This window comes from Lissotriton helveticus, chromosome 1_1 (genome assembly GCF_964261635.1).
Source record: "Lissotriton helveticus chromosome 1_1, aLisHel1.1, whole genome shotgun sequence".
Classification (NCBI taxonomy): Eukaryota; Metazoa; Chordata; class Amphibia; order Caudata; family Salamandridae; genus Lissotriton; species Lissotriton helveticus.
Genome location: NC_136057.1, coordinates 1,004,419,592 through 1,004,436,202, shown reverse-complemented (window position 1 = coordinate 1,004,436,202; position 16,611 = coordinate 1,004,419,592). Strand labels below are relative to the sequence as shown.

Below are 16,611 nucleotides of genomic sequence, written 5' to 3'. Positions count from 1 at the left end.
GGAAGAACGGGCATCAGAGGCCCATTTCTGCAAGGAGCACTGCCAGACAGGTACACACGGTGTATTCCTAGTAGGGGACAACTCAAGGTGGCAACCTGGTGGCCGGGTCGGGGTATATGTGCACCCTTCCGAGGGCTAGTTGGTACCGTCCTGGAAATGGTGCTAAAGTGTGGAGGAAAGCCTCAGCTCAGTCCTGAAGGTTGTAGATAGGTCGTTTGTGAAGGCAGTCTGAAATATTGCTGAGAGCCACTCATCATGGGAGGGGGGGAATGTGGGAGAGAGCTAACAGCGTAGAATTAATTTCTTAGCCGTGGTGAGCGCCGTATGCAAGAGACAGCCCTGTAGCCGGGAGAGATCGGGAGAATCTGTGAGGTCATGTAGAAAAACCAGAGGATGGGAGAGAGAGAGGTCCTGACCGTCAGGGTTGCGTGCATCGTGTCACCAACCGTCTCCCAGAACGGTCGAATCGAGGGGCAGTCACAAAGGATATGCAGAAATCATGGGGGCAGCGCAAACAGGTGGCATGGCGTAACAAGCCCTCTGTTCGCAGTTCCATGGGGGTCCATTGCCATTCATGCAAGGATTTAAACATGCAGAATTTCAAGTGTGCCTCTCTAGCCCCCCACGGCCAAGAGCCTCCAGCTCTGCCCAATCCTCCGGCTCGTAGTCTGTCTTCAGTCTGGTTAGCCATATGGTACTGAGGTTATTGAGGAGAGGTAGGGAGACGCGAGGTCATCTTAAGAGGCCGTAGAAGCCATGCCCAACCCCTTGGGACTGGCCTAAAATCCAGAGGTAGGAGACCAAACAAGAGGGTTTGACGATTCACTAAGTATTTTAAATTCTGAGGCTTGTTGTTGGTCTCTTTAATTTTAAGTTAAGGTTAAAAAGTCCAGTTTATGCATGGCAAGTTGCTTCTAGGCAATCGTGACAAAAATCTTTAACACAATGTGTGCATATATGATTTAGTTTCTTGTAGGTTAGCATTTGATCTTAAAGGTTAACCTGACTTTCTTTTCAGACTCCACATGACCAACCTTACTTTTTTCCCTCTTTTCTGCCAGAGAAAATGTCTTGTAAAGTATCTGGTTTTATGTTCTGATTGATCTTTGTTTTATTTCAGGATTTCAGGGCCGTACTGTTTCTGGTACCAATCTCCTGGTCTGCAAGGATGGTGGGTACACATGTACTTTATGACACTCTTAGCTTTTTCTTCTGCTAAGTTGTTGCTGTCTGAACATTAAGGTGACCAACACCATCCAACTTCATTGTTGGTTCTTGCTTGAATGGGAATGCTTTAGTTTTGTACCTTATTTTAATTGTATCAGCATTTTAACACACATTTGTTTATTACATTATTTTACAGCTAATAAAAAATGTTACATAGATTCTGTAAAGTTCAACATATATTGCTTTGTACACAATGGTCTGACCCTCATGGATGTTTTTGCAAAGTGTGCAGCTGAGTGCAATTGCAGCCGTTTTAGATTGTTCACATCTCAATTTATTCATTTGAAAAAGCAGAGAGTATGCATTATGTGTTTGAAAAAGAGTTAATGGGTCAGTCTTTGTGGTCACCCATTCCCTTTGTTTCACCCATGACACCATACTTTGCCCAAGGCAAAATGAGTTGACCAGGGTTGCTATGGTAAGAGTCAGGAGCACAAAAACACAAAGGTTGATGGGTGGAATGCTTGTGTAAGTCTTAAGCACTAGCTGTCGTTCGTGGGCACGTATCAGTCTGTCATTTTTCACCCACTTTGCCATTTCAGACAGTGACCATCTATAGGCAAGTCAGACTTGGTCCTGTTCCAGTTGGAGCCTCCAGGATGAACTGCCAGGTCTGCTCTAAACTGGAATGCTAGCAACCCCATACCAGATGGCCCTCATCAGTGCGGTACAGCTTACGTCTTATGGCACAGAGAGCACAGGCCCTGTTTCCAGGCATACTCGTAACACCCGGGACAACACAAAGGTGATAGGTGGAATACTTCCAAAAGTCTCAGCCCCTGACATTTGTTGAGGCCCACATTTTAACTCCACAGAATATTCATAGTGGGGCTGTGGGCATCCTGGGACACCACTCTCTCAAATCGTGCTTAACATGTCTGTGCAGCCACATGTAACAACTGGGGGCACATTTGAAAGGGAGCGAACAAGTTACCAAGACAACTCTCGTAGATCCACTTTCTGGTTGCAAAAGGACCCTGCTTTTGTCCAACAAGGCTTCTGATTTGAGGTTCTTTGTGGGTACATTACCTGCTTCAAACTGGATTTTAGTGTTTCATGTTGGAGCACACTAGGACTGGCATAGTACATTCCACACTCTTGCTCACTCTCTCTCACACACACACACTCTCTCGCTCTCTCTCGCTCTCTCTCTCGTTCTCTCTCTCGCACTCGCGCTCACTCTCTCTCGCTCTCTCTCGCGCTCTCTCTCGCTCTCGCTCTCTCTCGCTCTCTCTCTCTCTCGCGCGCTCTCTCTCGCTCTCTCTCTCTCTCGCTCTCTCTCTCCCCTGCAAGCCCAATTTTAGTGTAGTCGAACACTTTCACTATCTTGAAAATGCCCTTATGTGACATTTTTGGCCTGTTTGCAGTAAGGCAAACCGTGTCCACTGGAAAAGTGGGTAGGATTGACTCCTGGAAGTTTTACCCCATTGGTTAGGGCATGCCCGGAAGTCGCCCCACCCATTAGCAAGGTGATAACTAATAAATGTGACACCTCCAGGCACCCACTTAAGAACACTTTTTGGACCTACAGAAGATTAGTAGAGGATGGAGCAGCTGTTTGTGACTTAGGAGCACTGAAGGACTGGACCTGCTTCCTCTTGTTCTCAGCACAAGGAAGTATACTCCAAGGACCATGTGTCTGACCTCCTGTGAGGCTACTGGGAGACAGTAAGCTGCAAGAGACCTTTTCCTCAAAGTACTCAACTGACCAGTGGCAACTGGACCTGGACTGGGCCCAGCTGTTGGCCTCTGAGAGTCTCTAAGTGCCTCCCTTGAGATCCTGCCAGGCTTTAGAAGTGCACGCCTATGATTGATCTGACTTAAAAGACTAAGTCGGAAGGTAAAATCTTTGACTTGGACTAACCTGTATGGTGTATCCGACCCATGCTGCATAATGGTCTGCTTCAAATTGCATCTAGGTCCCAGTCTACTGCGACCATTGGCACTTTATGCTTTTTAGCGCTATTTCTACTTACAGCTTTAAAAAATCAAATCTCCACTTCCCCTTATTGGTCTTTTGTAAACTTTTTTTTTTTTTTTAAATCGGATTTCGACTTTTCACTGCTTTGGCACTTAATAAATACTTTACACGTTGCCCTAAATTAAGCCTGCCTGAGCTATGCCCTAGCTACCAGGGTGTTGAGCTCAGGGTAATTTAGTGACTTTGGAGATTCACCTTGACATGGATTGTGATTAATCTTGGAGTTGTAGAGTTACCCACTGAAATAATCTAGGTCCTTACAGTTCCCATTGGACCAGGAAAGAGGCTAATTTGCATAAAGTTGGTCTTTATTTGGAATGACCTACTATGTAAAAAAACAATGACCTGGAATTCTGTCCCCCAGTGAGACTTTTGCAAGTATTCCACTTATCACTGTTGTGTTTTCCCAACAGTCCGAAGAGCCAGTGATAATGCATAACAGTAGTACACTGTTTCTAGATGTCTCCATCAGCCAACGACTGATCAGTATCGGCCGGTGGTGGGAGTGCTACGTGGCAGGGTGGAGCAGGGTGGGGGGTAGTAAATTATGGAATACGGCCCAACGGAGGTGAGTAAACAAATAAATAAATAAACTAATTTTGTTGCACGCGCTGCATCGCATTTGGCAATATAGTGCGCGCAATGAAATTCTTTTGATTTATTTATTTGTTTACTTACCTCTGTTTGGCCGTATGCCGTAGTTTACTACCCCCACCCTGCTCCTCCCTCGCCCCGCAGCACTCCCACCACCCGCTGCTACTGCGACTGATGCATCTACAAGCCCCAGGAGGCCAGTGAAAAGTATCTGCATGCAAGCCGCAGTCACAGATTGTCATTACAATTACATAAGAACTTTCAACAGCCTTTTTTAAGAGGGAAAAGAACAGAGGAAAATGTTTTTTTGTGGCAGGGGTCACAGGTCCCACAGAGGATGTGGAACCCACACTCTGCGTACTGTCCAGTTCTCCCCCGCAACCTCAAAATCTCTTTAATGTATCCTCAACACAGCATATCCCTTCCGTTACCATCAGGAACGGGCACCACCTGCCTCAATGTCAAGCAACAACCATCCTCAGATGCATCGAGGTATCGAGCTGTGCGGACGGCGGCACCCTGACGCCGAGAAGAACGGTGCCAGACGAGCACGGCAACCATAAAGAAACCACAATTTTGACAAGTTTTCTATGCCGACTCATGAGGATCACTGCCCAAAATCGGTAGGAGCGCGCAAAGGCCCACCCAACGACGGCACAGCCGCTGACCGTCAGTTCCATGCTCTCTATCTTTGTCCTGACGAAGACCCAAACATGAGGCGACAATAACCCTTCAGCGTACATGGGGGTCGAAACGTAGACTACGCCAACCTAACACACCATAGGACCCAATGAAATGAATGTATCTCACCTATGTGTGATGTGATTTGGGAACATTAATAGTACCTTGATTGTAAAGGCGTATTTGATTTTATTGTGATGTTATAAATGTCACACCACCTTTACCCAGTCCCTCACAACCTCTTCACTTCCCTTCCTTCTCACACTGAGAGCACTTTTAATGTAATGACTTCACAATTACATTGAATTAATGTTGATCATTTGTGACAAATTCCTTGCTGGAAATTTACATGAGTAAACTTTTGCTAAAAATAAATGCAATTTGACTTTGAATATTGCATCTGCAACTCTACTTCATTGTACTTAATAATATGTGGTGTTTATTGGTATGAAGTAATACTAAATAACGTTTTTACCTAAATTGATTCATAACTCGGACCACCTCTTCTTGTACCTAAGCAACAACCTCCAACATATGGATGCTCTAAATCCTGCAGCGGGGCCTGTGCCCTTCTGTTTCTGAAACCATACCGACCTTGTCTTTTAGAATGGCCGAAGAAGCAGCATCTCTTCTTACTTCGTCAGGAAGTGCTGGCTTTGCTGGCCAAAGGAGCCATCGAGAGGATGCCTGCATCAGCAGTAGGGTGTGGTTGCTGTTTCCGCTACATTCTGGTACCTATAAAGGACGGAGGCCTTAGCCTTAGTCTTATCCTTGGTCTTTGACTTCTCAATACCTCCCTACGAAAAGAGAAATTCAAGATGCTCTCCTTGGTTCAGGGTGTCTCTTCCCACCATCATGGAGACTGGATGCTGGCGCTGGACCTCCAGGTGACGTATTTCTACATTCCTGTCCTGGAGGCCGAGGGGATTTACCTGCGGTTCACCGTAAGCCAGAAAGCATTTCCAGCTCGCTGTGGTCCCTTTTGGCCTCACAAGTGCCCTTCGGTGTTTACAAAAGTGATGTTTGTGATTGCTGCTCACCTGCGGAGGTCAGGGGTTCCAGTCTTCTTCTACCTTGACGACTGGCTGTTGAAGGCGGGCTCGATGCAGGCAGTCGTCTCCCAACCCCACACTACGATGAACCTTCTGCACTCAGTGGGCTTCACTATAAACATGCCGCAGTCACACCTCGCTCCTTTTCTGACGCTCCCTTTCATCAGAGCAATTCTGGACATGCTTCAGTTATGTGCCTATTCTCCAGAGCGTAGAGTTCTGGGCAATTGGGCATGATCCCGATGTTTCAACTGCAGTCCTGGATTTCTGTGAGGCTGCTGGATCTGAAAGCCTCCTGCATCCTGCTGGTGGCATCTGAAGTCCCAGCAGCCACAGCTGCATGGGACTTTCTCTGACCTGGTCCAGATTTCGAAGGAGATTGCAAAAGGTCTGCTGTAATAGTTGATTAACTGCAATTGGATCAGTGGCAGACCCCCTCCCTTCCCCACACTGAGCAGGCAATGGTGACGGATGGTCACTTCTGGGTTGTGGCGGCCATGTGGGTGAGGTGTAGATCGGAGGACTCTGTCCTTTGGCGGAATCACTGCTCCATATCAATCCTCTGGAATTGAGAGCAATCTGCTTGTCACTGAAAGCCTTCCTTTTGTCCATCAAGGGAAGGCTGGCTCAGGTGTTCACGGGCAATACCACCACTAAGAGGTATTGCAACAAACAGGGCGGAGTGAGATCGAGGACCCTGTGCTTGAAGGCCGTGAACACCTGGACTTGACTGGATCGCCAGGACATCTTCATAGTCATGCAGCACCTCGTGGGATCTCTGAATGCCAGGGCAGATTACCTGGGATTCTTGTACGCCTTTCTGCCAATACTGCGCCTGGGGTCTCAAGTAGATGGGACCGTCCAGTCCCAAGTCCTTTTAGTGGCTCAGAACTGGGTGGATGCTCGGGTGTTTAACGGATTCACAACAATGAAAATAGGCAGGGCTGTGCAGAAGAGAACCATCTCCCGGTGGATTGTACTTTGCCTCAAAATCTGCTACTTGTTCACGAAGCACTACTGCTTGAACCGTCCGGTCCATTGAGATGGGCATTTAGCCCCTTTGTCCCTTCAGTTGAGCCGGTGCCCAGACCCACCTCCTGGGAGGTTTTGCTTGGGTATCTATACTAAGTTGAGGAATCTGCAGTTAGAAGTCTCTATCCGAAGAACAAGTTACTCACCTTCAGTAATGCTTTTTCTGGTGGAGACTGTAACCACAGGTTCCTCATTGACCCTCCCATCCTCCTCGTTCTGCAAAATGTTCTCTTTACCCTAGAGCCCTTGTTAGATTCTGCACACTGGTCATACTTCATTCAGTCATGGCTCTGCGCTTTTGGTGCAGGAATAGTCACTAAGAAACTATCAGCGTGCCAGAGTGGTGCCAATATAGAACATTTCAATGCAGACGACATTGACGTTGAGTCGCTCGATGCCACCTACTGCTCAAGATTGTTTTTCACAGCTCAGCGGCAGTTTACTAATGCACTTTTCAGGGTTGTATTAGAGGTAGTTGTGGATGTATGTGAGATGGGAACCTGTGTGAGGTCAATTTTATTAAACCTAGTCCTGGGGTGTGAGGTCCTTATTGGGCGAGTGATAACAGTCTAGATTTTTGCAGACAGTAAAGTGTGATTGGTAAGAGCAGAGCTGTGGGAGGCTAGGAGGGAGAGTATGTCGTCGTTTGATAGCTGTCTAACCTATTGGGTCAGTAGGAGTGGTTCACGTTGGGTGTGGATCACGTTGGGTGTGGATCTCCAGCAAGGGTGTGAGTTCCCTGTTAGGCAGGGATATGGTCAGAGTGGCAGTTGGGGAATAGGCAGTTGTTGGTCTGGAGGTGAGTTAAGTGTGAGGACCATTTGTGTTCAAGGTTGATGATGACATGAACTTGTTTAAGAATGTCAGAACAAATCAGTTGCATTTCAGATTTTATAGTGTCAGGTGTTGTCCTTGAAGATGTCCCTGAGAGGTTCTGGGTTGTGGAGTGGACAGGAATATCCAAGTGGTTGGGGGGCTGGCATTGGTAAGGTTCACCATCGGAACCTTGGTAGTGGTAGGTTGAGAGGCAGTAGTGGGTGAGCTGATCCTGTTGATTGGGAGTGTGTGTAAGGGGCTCAAAGGAATGAGAAGTGGAGATTTTGGATTGGTGTAGATGTGCAGGGGAGTGTTGGTGTTTTCACTGGCGGAGGAGGAATGTAGAATATCAGTAGTTCTTTAGCGGGATATTATTATAATAAGGACAGGAGTCGGAACGGGAGTAGGTGGAGAAGTGGCCGTGTCTAGTCTTTCTTGAGAAAGGAGAAGAGATTGTTGAATAATTCTAGATTGTGATCTGAAGCTAGAATTAGTATGGTGCCATTGTTATAAATGTAAATGGTGGCATTATCGTTGTGTAACAAAGGCGCAATAATGAAAATATGGCCCTGTGAATTTTCTTGGTGATGGTTTTGTTGAGTGAGGAAGAGAGGACTTTCTTTTTCTTTGGCACGCAGATTTTGTTGAGAGGATGGGGTCATTAAGTAAGGTGTCCTTGTTCCGGCAAAAAATAGGGCTCAGTAATAAGAGTTCCTTACTTCTGGTTGAGAATTTTATGTTTGCGAATTCTCATGGCGTTTTTGGTTAGGTGGGGGGGAGGGGTAGTTTATTAAAAACAAGTATTTTCCTGTAGGGAATAGTAGGGCGTAAAGTTTTCTGGAAATACATGCTGGGTGATGGGAGAAGGGGAAAAATGGGGAGAGTAGGAAGGGGCATCTAAAGGAGCTATGTGATGGGGGCAGGATTGCAGGGACCTCTAATGTTGGAATGATTAATGGTAGCAGGAGTGTACGCTACTGGAGATAAGGCAGGAGAGATTACTTATTGTAATTGTTTCAGGACTAGTCAGTACAGTTTGAAGGTCCTATACCAAAATTCAAGAGACAGTCACACATTTGTGATCGTTTACATGCCTGGAGAAAGGGTAAGGTTAGGGGAATAAACTTTTCAAGAAGAGTGTAGAAGTAGGTCAGAAATAATCCTCAAGGACAAGCACAGCATCAGAAGCTGGGGAGTAGGGAGTAAGAAAAGTTCAAAGGGAAATATGCAAGATTGCATTAGATTAAAATCAAAAACTACATTCTGGAGTGTCCTATAATTACGGATGTTCATTTATCAGCTAACATAATCCTTAAACAAGTAGTGCGACCTCCCGTGGGGTGAGTGGAGTACCACTCAATAAATAATTGGCATGAACTTATGGTAGTGGTCTCCAGATTGTTAGCTGTCGTAGGAACAGAGATTCTCCTCCAGGGGATCCTCCTCAATAGTCATAAGCATATGACTATTCCCGCCTATGTGCGGGACCCCGGAAACACATCACATTTATGTGAAAACCATATATGTAGATATATATATATATATATATATATATATATATATATATATATATATATATATATATATATATATATATATACACACACACACACACACAATGCAGCCTTCCATAGTCATGCTGAGCAATGTTGCAAGAAATTCTCTTGTGCATAAAAACATTCTAATAAAGCAGGGAGAAAGAAAGCATTTGAAAACTGCTTTAATATACAGCAGAAATCACAATCCTGCAAGGAAGAATGAAAAACCATTGTCAGCACATAGGCTGCATTGTTAAAACATTAGTGTAGAAAGCTAAAAAGCTAACCCACAGAAACACTCAGAATAAACTGGCCCGTGCCTTTCAGGCAGCCATGACCCTAGCTTCCCATCATGCCTCAGGGGTGACTGTTAGTTTAGTTGTTCTATCTGCCTCCTTCATTCTGGACCCTGGTTACTTCAGCTCTAACTTTTTTCTGATTTCTGTCAGAAGATACTTCTATTTTTGTGTCAAAACCCTTTTACTTTGACGTCTTTGAGAATCAGAACTCTGTCGCTGCCGTCTATTAGACGTTCGACGTCCAAACCGGCTCTGCCGTCGCAAGGTCACCGGTGATCGGCGTCAAAGCAAACGTCTCCATTGCCGTCAACCAGGCTGTGGTCAACGACGAGAAGCGCCTCATCACCCGAGGCTAGGCACTCATCACCTCCGTCGTTGTCCAAGTGACGTTCGACATCGAAGGCTCAATCCTCTCCAACAGCGAGGGATTAGACGTTGAGACCAAGAGTGAAATATACCAAATGTCGTTCGTCAAGACGGCGGTCTCCGTCGACGACGAGAAGTGCCCGAATTTCGACTCCACTGACTTCTAAGAGACGGTGAGCATCGAGAGAAATTTCGACGTCGAGAAGGATTTCTCCATCCACCCACTCATCGTTGAGGTCTCCTGCACGCTCAACGTCAAAGGCGAGATCTATGGGCTCCATTCATTCAACATCACACCATACAGAGTCGAAGCACACTGAGAGAAAGACGTCGAGGAGACAATCAGGTTCTAGTGACTCACCAGCGATGGTGACACAGAGCCTGTCAACGTTGAGACACTCCTCAACGACGTCACATCACTCATCAAGATGCCGATCACGCTCCGGAAGCCGCAGAGTCTTCTCCCTCCATTCGGAGCTCACCCCAGACGATTGCGTCTTCACGCAGTGCTTCTGTTAATTCGCAGGAGCCTCCAAGATCCCCGCCAAGAGGTTCTCCAAGAGGACAGCGATCTCCTTCCGTCCATCTCTCTCCCAGATGGCTCCAACATCTCCATCATTGGCAGGCAGTGCCCGCAGGTCACGCTCAACGGCCTACGGCCTACTCCAGTACGCTGCACAGATCACCATTGCAACTTGTTGTGCAGGAAGTGGACAGGTCACCCACCACTCAGATCAGAGAACACCGAGGCAGATCCCCTGAACGCAGGTCGACTCAGGGGCATCGCAAGAGGCGGCGTACACCATCTTGGTCTTCCTCTTCGACACACTCATCCAAAAGGGATTACTCACCTACCCTGACGGATAGTCATCCTTCCAGAGTGTCGCCTATTGATGATGTGAACACCTTTCATGATGTTCTCACCAGAGGAGCTCAGCAGCTGGGAATCGCCATGTCAGCCCTTTGGTCCCTGGTATCATCGAGCTGGTAATGGATATCTTCCTCGCTCCATCATCGGCTAAAGCAGCTCCAGCTCGGATCCTAAAAAATATAAACCAGCTGCATCATATCCTCTTTTCCTCAAATCGGATCCACCTCCAGACTGTCATTATTGCAGCAGCGAAGAAGACACACGCAGTTGCATCTTCTCCTCCGCTTCTCCGATAAAGAGTAGAGCACAAAAGTTTTGGGGACGGAAGGCTTGTGGCTCTGTAGTGTCCCACGCTATGACTCTGCTGGGCCGTTATTACTGGTCCTTATGGGATTCGCTGGAGAGCTTTAAGGACAAACCCCCAAAAGCGGATCAACAGGACTTTTCTGCGATCCTCCAGGAAGGGGCTCTGGTGGCCAACCAGATAATCAGCACTGCAGCAGATGGTGCATCTCTGGCAGCTCACTCTTATGCACATGGTATATGTGCACGAAGATCTTCCTGGTTGCGCCTCACAGCGTTAAAACCGGAGGCGCAACAGCGCATCTTGAATCTCCCGTTTTCTGGCACTTCACTGTTTGGTGCACACACAGCCGAAGAAATGGCTAGAATGAAAGCCAAGTTGGACACCTTGAAGGCTGTGGGCCTGGAAAAGAAAAAGTAGTTTAGGAGGCGATACAGGCCCTACAATCGGAGAAATTACCAACAGTGGGTTCAAACCCCTCAATGGTCACAAAACAAACAGGGCAAATCCCAGTACAAAGGCAGTCGTTCCTCGAGAGGAAGAGGAGGACATCAACAGCAGTCCTCCTCCTCAACAAAAACTCCAGGGAAGCAATGATTTTCTGCTTCCTCTAGCACCGTTGCACACTCCAGTGGGAGGAAGTATCTCAAGTTACATTCAAGAGTGGCGCAACATAACCAAAGATCAGTGGGTGCTGAATATACTAAAAAATGAGTACACACTATGTTTGTGGGCGTCCCCAAAGGACATTCTTCCGGTAAACTCTTGTCATATAGATCTCCTGCGTCAAAGTGTCGACCCTTCTCGAGAAGCTAGCAATAGAAGAGGTCCCTCCTGCACAGAGGAAAGGGAGTTTACTCAAGATACTTCCTTGTTCAGAAAAAAGACCAGCCGAACAAGTTCAGACCAATTCTAGATCTACATTCTCTGAACAAGTTCATCAAAAGGGAGAAGTTTCGAATGTTGGCGCTCCACCAAATATTCACACATCTAAAGAAAGGCGATTGGATGTGTTCGGTGGACCTCCAAGATGCGTACTTTCACATTCTAATCACAACACGATATCGCACGTTCTTGCGGTTAATGGTGGGAACAAAATATTAGCGGTTCAAGGTCTTACCCTTCGGCCTAAAATCAGCTCCAAGGGTATTCACAAAATGCATGCCAGTAGTAGCGGCAGAATTACATTGCCAAGGCCTGTTCGTGTATTCATACCTGGACGACTGGCTGTTGAAGGGATCCTCTCAAATTGTGCAGGAACACCTTCACATCTGCCTGGATCTCCTTCAGAGCTTAGGTCTGCATGTCAGCCTGCACAAGTCGGTCCTTCAACCGGCTCTATCACTCGACTATCTGGGCGCCAATCTAAACTCGGACCTCGGAAAAGTGTTTCCTTCGGAGGAGAGATTGTCATCAATGACAGACAAAAGCAACATCATCCTTCAAGCTCAGCCATCAGTAAGACAGGTGGCTTCTCTACTGGGGTCGATGGCCTCCTGCATTTTTGCATACCCAATGCCAGATTGAGGATGAGACAGTTATAGCAAGATCTCGAGGACAAAGTGGATCAATCCTCGGGTCAGTGGAACAACCAGATTCTCCTCTTCTGCAGCCAAGTCTATTCTCTGGTGGGTGCAACCACAGAACCTTCTGGTAGGAGTCCCTTTTCACCAACCTCTGCCACAACAATCCCTGATGCGTCGCTTCAGGGCTGGGGAGTGCATCTGGGTCATCTGCAAACTCAGGGCAGATAGACCAACAGAGAGCAGACGTATCATATCAATATGCTGGAACTGCGGGCGGTTCATTTAGCCCTCAAGGCTTTTCAGCCGTCAATTCTGTCTGGATCGATCCTGGTACAAACTAACAATACAACCACCATGTATTACTTGAACAAACAAGGTGGAACAAACTCTCGCCCTCTCTCTCTCGAATCCCAGGCGATCTGGCACCGGCTGCTAGCCAGGAACCTATCGATCAGTGCATCTACCGGGAGAACAGAACGTGCGAGTAGATGCCGTCAGTCATCACTTCCAAGGGCAAGAAGACTGGGTGCTCAACGACGAAGTGGTGGCGGACATCTTTCATCAATGGGGTCATCCTTTCATCGACCTCTTTGCAGACGATCAAAACACAAAATGCCATGCCTTTGCATCCAGGTTTTACCGACCAGGAACGAGGGGGAATGCTCTTTTGATAGACTGGTCAGGGACGTTTTCCTACGCCTTTCCACCCCTCCCTCTCATTCCGAAGGTTGTGGCCAAACTTCTGTGATCCAGAAGAACGATGATCCTTATAGCACGGGACTGGCCTTGCCAATGGTGGTATCCAGACCTGTTGCAACTCTCTGTTCGCCTGCATCGGAGACTTTCCGTGCTAGCCGGACCTTCTCACCAAAATGGGAGGGAAGATTCTGCACCCCAGCCTTTCCTCGCTCAACTTGGAAGCATGGCTCCTGAAGTCCTGCAGTACGGACATTTGAACCTCCCTCAGGACTGCATGGACATTTTGAGGGAGTCAAAGAGACCTTCCACAAGAACCTCATATTCTCTTAAGTAGAAAAGGTATTACTTGTGGTGTATCCATAATGGTTGGAGTCCAGTTAACGGGCAAGAGGAGATATTTTTGCCGCATCTACTCTACCTGGCCAAGTCTGGTTTGAAGTAGCCATTCATAAAAGTACATTTTGCGGCCATCACATCATATCATAAATGACCTAACCAACCTTCTTTCTTTCAACTTCAAGTGGTCAAGGACTTCCTACAGGGGTTGAAGAAGGTTCATCCCTCTGTTCGACCTCCTTCTCCTCCTTAGGAGTTGAATCTAGTCTTGTCCAAATTGATGGAACCTCCATTTGAACCTATTCATAAGCCCACATTACAACACCTTTCTTGGAAAGTAGCCTTTCTAGTAGCAATTATATCTGCACACAGAGTGAGTGAAATACAAGCACTCTGTTCTAAAGAACCCTATACGGTTTTCCACCATAATAGGGTGGTTATGCGAACTCACCCTTCCTTCCTGCCCAAGTTTGTGACGGAGTTCTGAGTTAATCAGACGATTTCTCTACCCTCTTTCTTTCCCAATCCTATTAATAATAATAATAAATAAAATGTAATTTATAAACGCGCAACTTAGCCCAGTGGGCGTCAAGGCACCTAACTCAATATCTAGCTGAATCTGCAGGTGACAGGAGCTTACTGGTAGGCTTTAATAAAACACCAGGTTTTTAAGGCCTTCCTAAAGTGGACCAGTGAGGGCTGAGATTTGATCTCCAGAGGAAGAGTGTTCCATAATTGGGGTGCTAAGATGGAGAATGCCCTACTCCCCCATCTAACCTTCCTAGTACGGGGAACTACCAGTTGATTGAGCTCTAGCGAGCGGAGACATCTGCTTGGTACATAACGAGTCAACAAAGACCCCAGAGCATCAGAAGGACCTGCCCTAAGGGCACTGTAGGTGAGACAAAGGAGTTTAAAAGATACCATAAAGGAGATAGGGAGCCAGTGGAGGCTATTCCTTGCCACAGTAGCAGATGCAAGCCAAGGAAGGGCTAGCACGAATCGTGCAGCCGCATTCTGCACCACCTGTAACCGCTGCAAAAGACACTTGTTGGCCCCAGCGTACAGAGAGTTACAATAATCCAACCTGGAGCCAACAAGAGCGGTCGCAATCTGTTTGCGTGCTTGAGGGGAAAGGTAGTGAAGGATTCTTTTGAGGGTCCTTATAACACCCCAACAGGTGGCAACTGTCCTGTTTACCTGAAGCTCCATAGAGAGCGAGGTGTCGAAGATGACGCAGAGATTCCTGGCAGATTGGGTGGGAGTGGGGCAGGTGCCAAGAGATGAAGGCCACCACTCACTTGACCACACGTCCTGGTCTTTACCAAAGACCAGGACCTCCGTTTTGTCGCCGTTCAACTTTAGGGAGTTAAAAATCATCCACTCTGCAACAAGTTGCATGCAGGACCTAAAGTTGGACGCGGATGTACTCACAGAGTGGGCCAGGGACACCATAATCTGCGTGTCATCGGCGTACGACACCACCTCCATCCCCTGTGATATTACTAGTCTCGCGAGGGGGGCCACGTAGATATTAAACAGGGTCGGGCTCAAGGCCGACCCCTGTGGCACCCCGCATAGCAGAGATTTAGCAGGGGAGAGGAAATCTCCGAGCATCACTCGCTGTTGTCTATGCTGTAAAAAAGAGTTCAGGAGACTCAGGGCCGGCCCAGTTACCCCTGCCTCCCTCAACCGAGATGTTAAAGTTGAGGGAGACAGGGTGTCAAACGCCGCCGTAAGGTCCAACAGTACTAACACGGTGGTTTGGCCAAGATCTCCTTTTCGGCGAATGTTATCTACCACCTTGGTCAAGGCAGACTCCGTGCTGTGGAACTTCCTAAAACCATGTTGGGACCCGTCCAAGAACCCAGAGGAATCCAAGAAGATAGATAGGTGAGAATTCATGTGAGCCTCCAACATCTTTGCGGGAGCTGGCAAAAGGGATATTGGTCGAAATTTTTTACGACAGCCAGGATCCAGTGAGGGCTTTTTAAGAAGAGGCTTTACTATCGCCTTCTTCCACACCATAGGAAAGGCGCCTTGTTCCATAGCCCCATTCATTATCTCCAGCAGGGGGGGCAGGATAATATTCCTACATTCCTTAAGTACTTTCAGAGGGACAGGGTCCACAGGGGAGGCTGATTTAATTCCGTCGAGCAGTCGATTAAGACCCTCTAGGGAAAGCGCTGGAAAGTGAGTGAGAGTGTGGGAAGGGTTTCCAGTCCAAGATTCAAAATGCATGATTCCCGAGGAATCGTTGTCAGTCAGAGAACTCCTCTGGGATTGTAAAGCAATATAAATATCATCTATTTTTTTGAAAAAGAAGTCAGAGATATTGTTGCACAACTCTTGTGAGCCTACCACGGGAACCGGTGCCTGAAGCGAGCAGAGGGAGTCCACAATCTTAAAAAGCTCCTTAGATGAAGTAGTGTGGAGAAGTGTGGCTCACTGGTTAGAGGAGGCAGACCCTGAAGCAGAGGTCAGACCCGGGACCAGGGTTCAATTCCCGACGCGGCAGGGTCTTGAGCCCAAATATCCACGGACTCGATAATTCTCGTTTCGGTGCCTACTCGAATCACGGGTTCACACTCAACGGCCCCCCCGCGGCGGGATGCCTGGCTTTCACCTTGGGGATGCCCAGTACGGGTATCTCACAGGGAAAAAAGCCAGGACGGGTTCCCAAGGCAAGCGCCGAGATGCCTACGGGTAATCGAGCGCTATATAAGAACGCATAATAATAATAATAAGTAAGAGAGCTGGTCCGGCTGGTAAAATATTCCTGTTTCTCCCTAATAACTCTGCTTTTATATTCTCGTAGCTGGTATTTATATACCTCCCGTTCTATAGGATCCCAGGATTTACGCCAACTTCTCTCTTTCCTTCTGCATTTTTGTCTCAGAAGCCTCAGAGTCCGAAAACCAGGGGGCTGTAGGTTTCTGTTGTGACACATATCTAAGTGAGGTAGGGGCTAGCTCTTCAGCTGCCTTGGTGATAGAGTCAGCAAGTTCTTGTGCTGCCTTATCCACCTCACTCAGGGATGAGATGCTAATGGCTTGGATATAAGGAGCCAGCGCATCATTGGAAAGGTTTCTGAAGCTTCTTTTCAGACATTTATTGTTGACCGAGTGATTAACCTCGGCGGGGGGAGATTCCAATTCCAATGGTCCTGCTAGATGATCCGACCATACCAACGGAAGGGGCAGGCCAACTGTTAATCTCGTATCATTGGAAAATACCCCGTCCAAGGTATGACCGGCCCTATGAGTTGGGCAGTACACCATTTGGACGA

At 47.3% G+C, this 16,611-nt stretch overlaps 1 protein-coding gene across 5 annotated transcripts in view; it reads left to right on the top strand.

Annotated features, from left to right (window-relative positions):
* Nucleotides 1–16,611, top strand: part of NRF1 (nuclear respiratory factor 1) — a 547,404-nt gene that overhangs the window by 502,708 nt on the left and 28,085 nt on the right. For all 5 annotated transcript variants that reach the window (XM_078677627.1, XM_078677621.1, XM_078677613.1 and 2 more), the window contains one exon: nucleotides 1,121–1,171. In XM_078677627.1, the coding sequence (XP_078533753.1) occupies nucleotides 1,121–1,171 (51 nt within the window). The remainder of the gene's footprint in view (nucleotides 1–1,120; nucleotides 1,172–16,611) is intronic.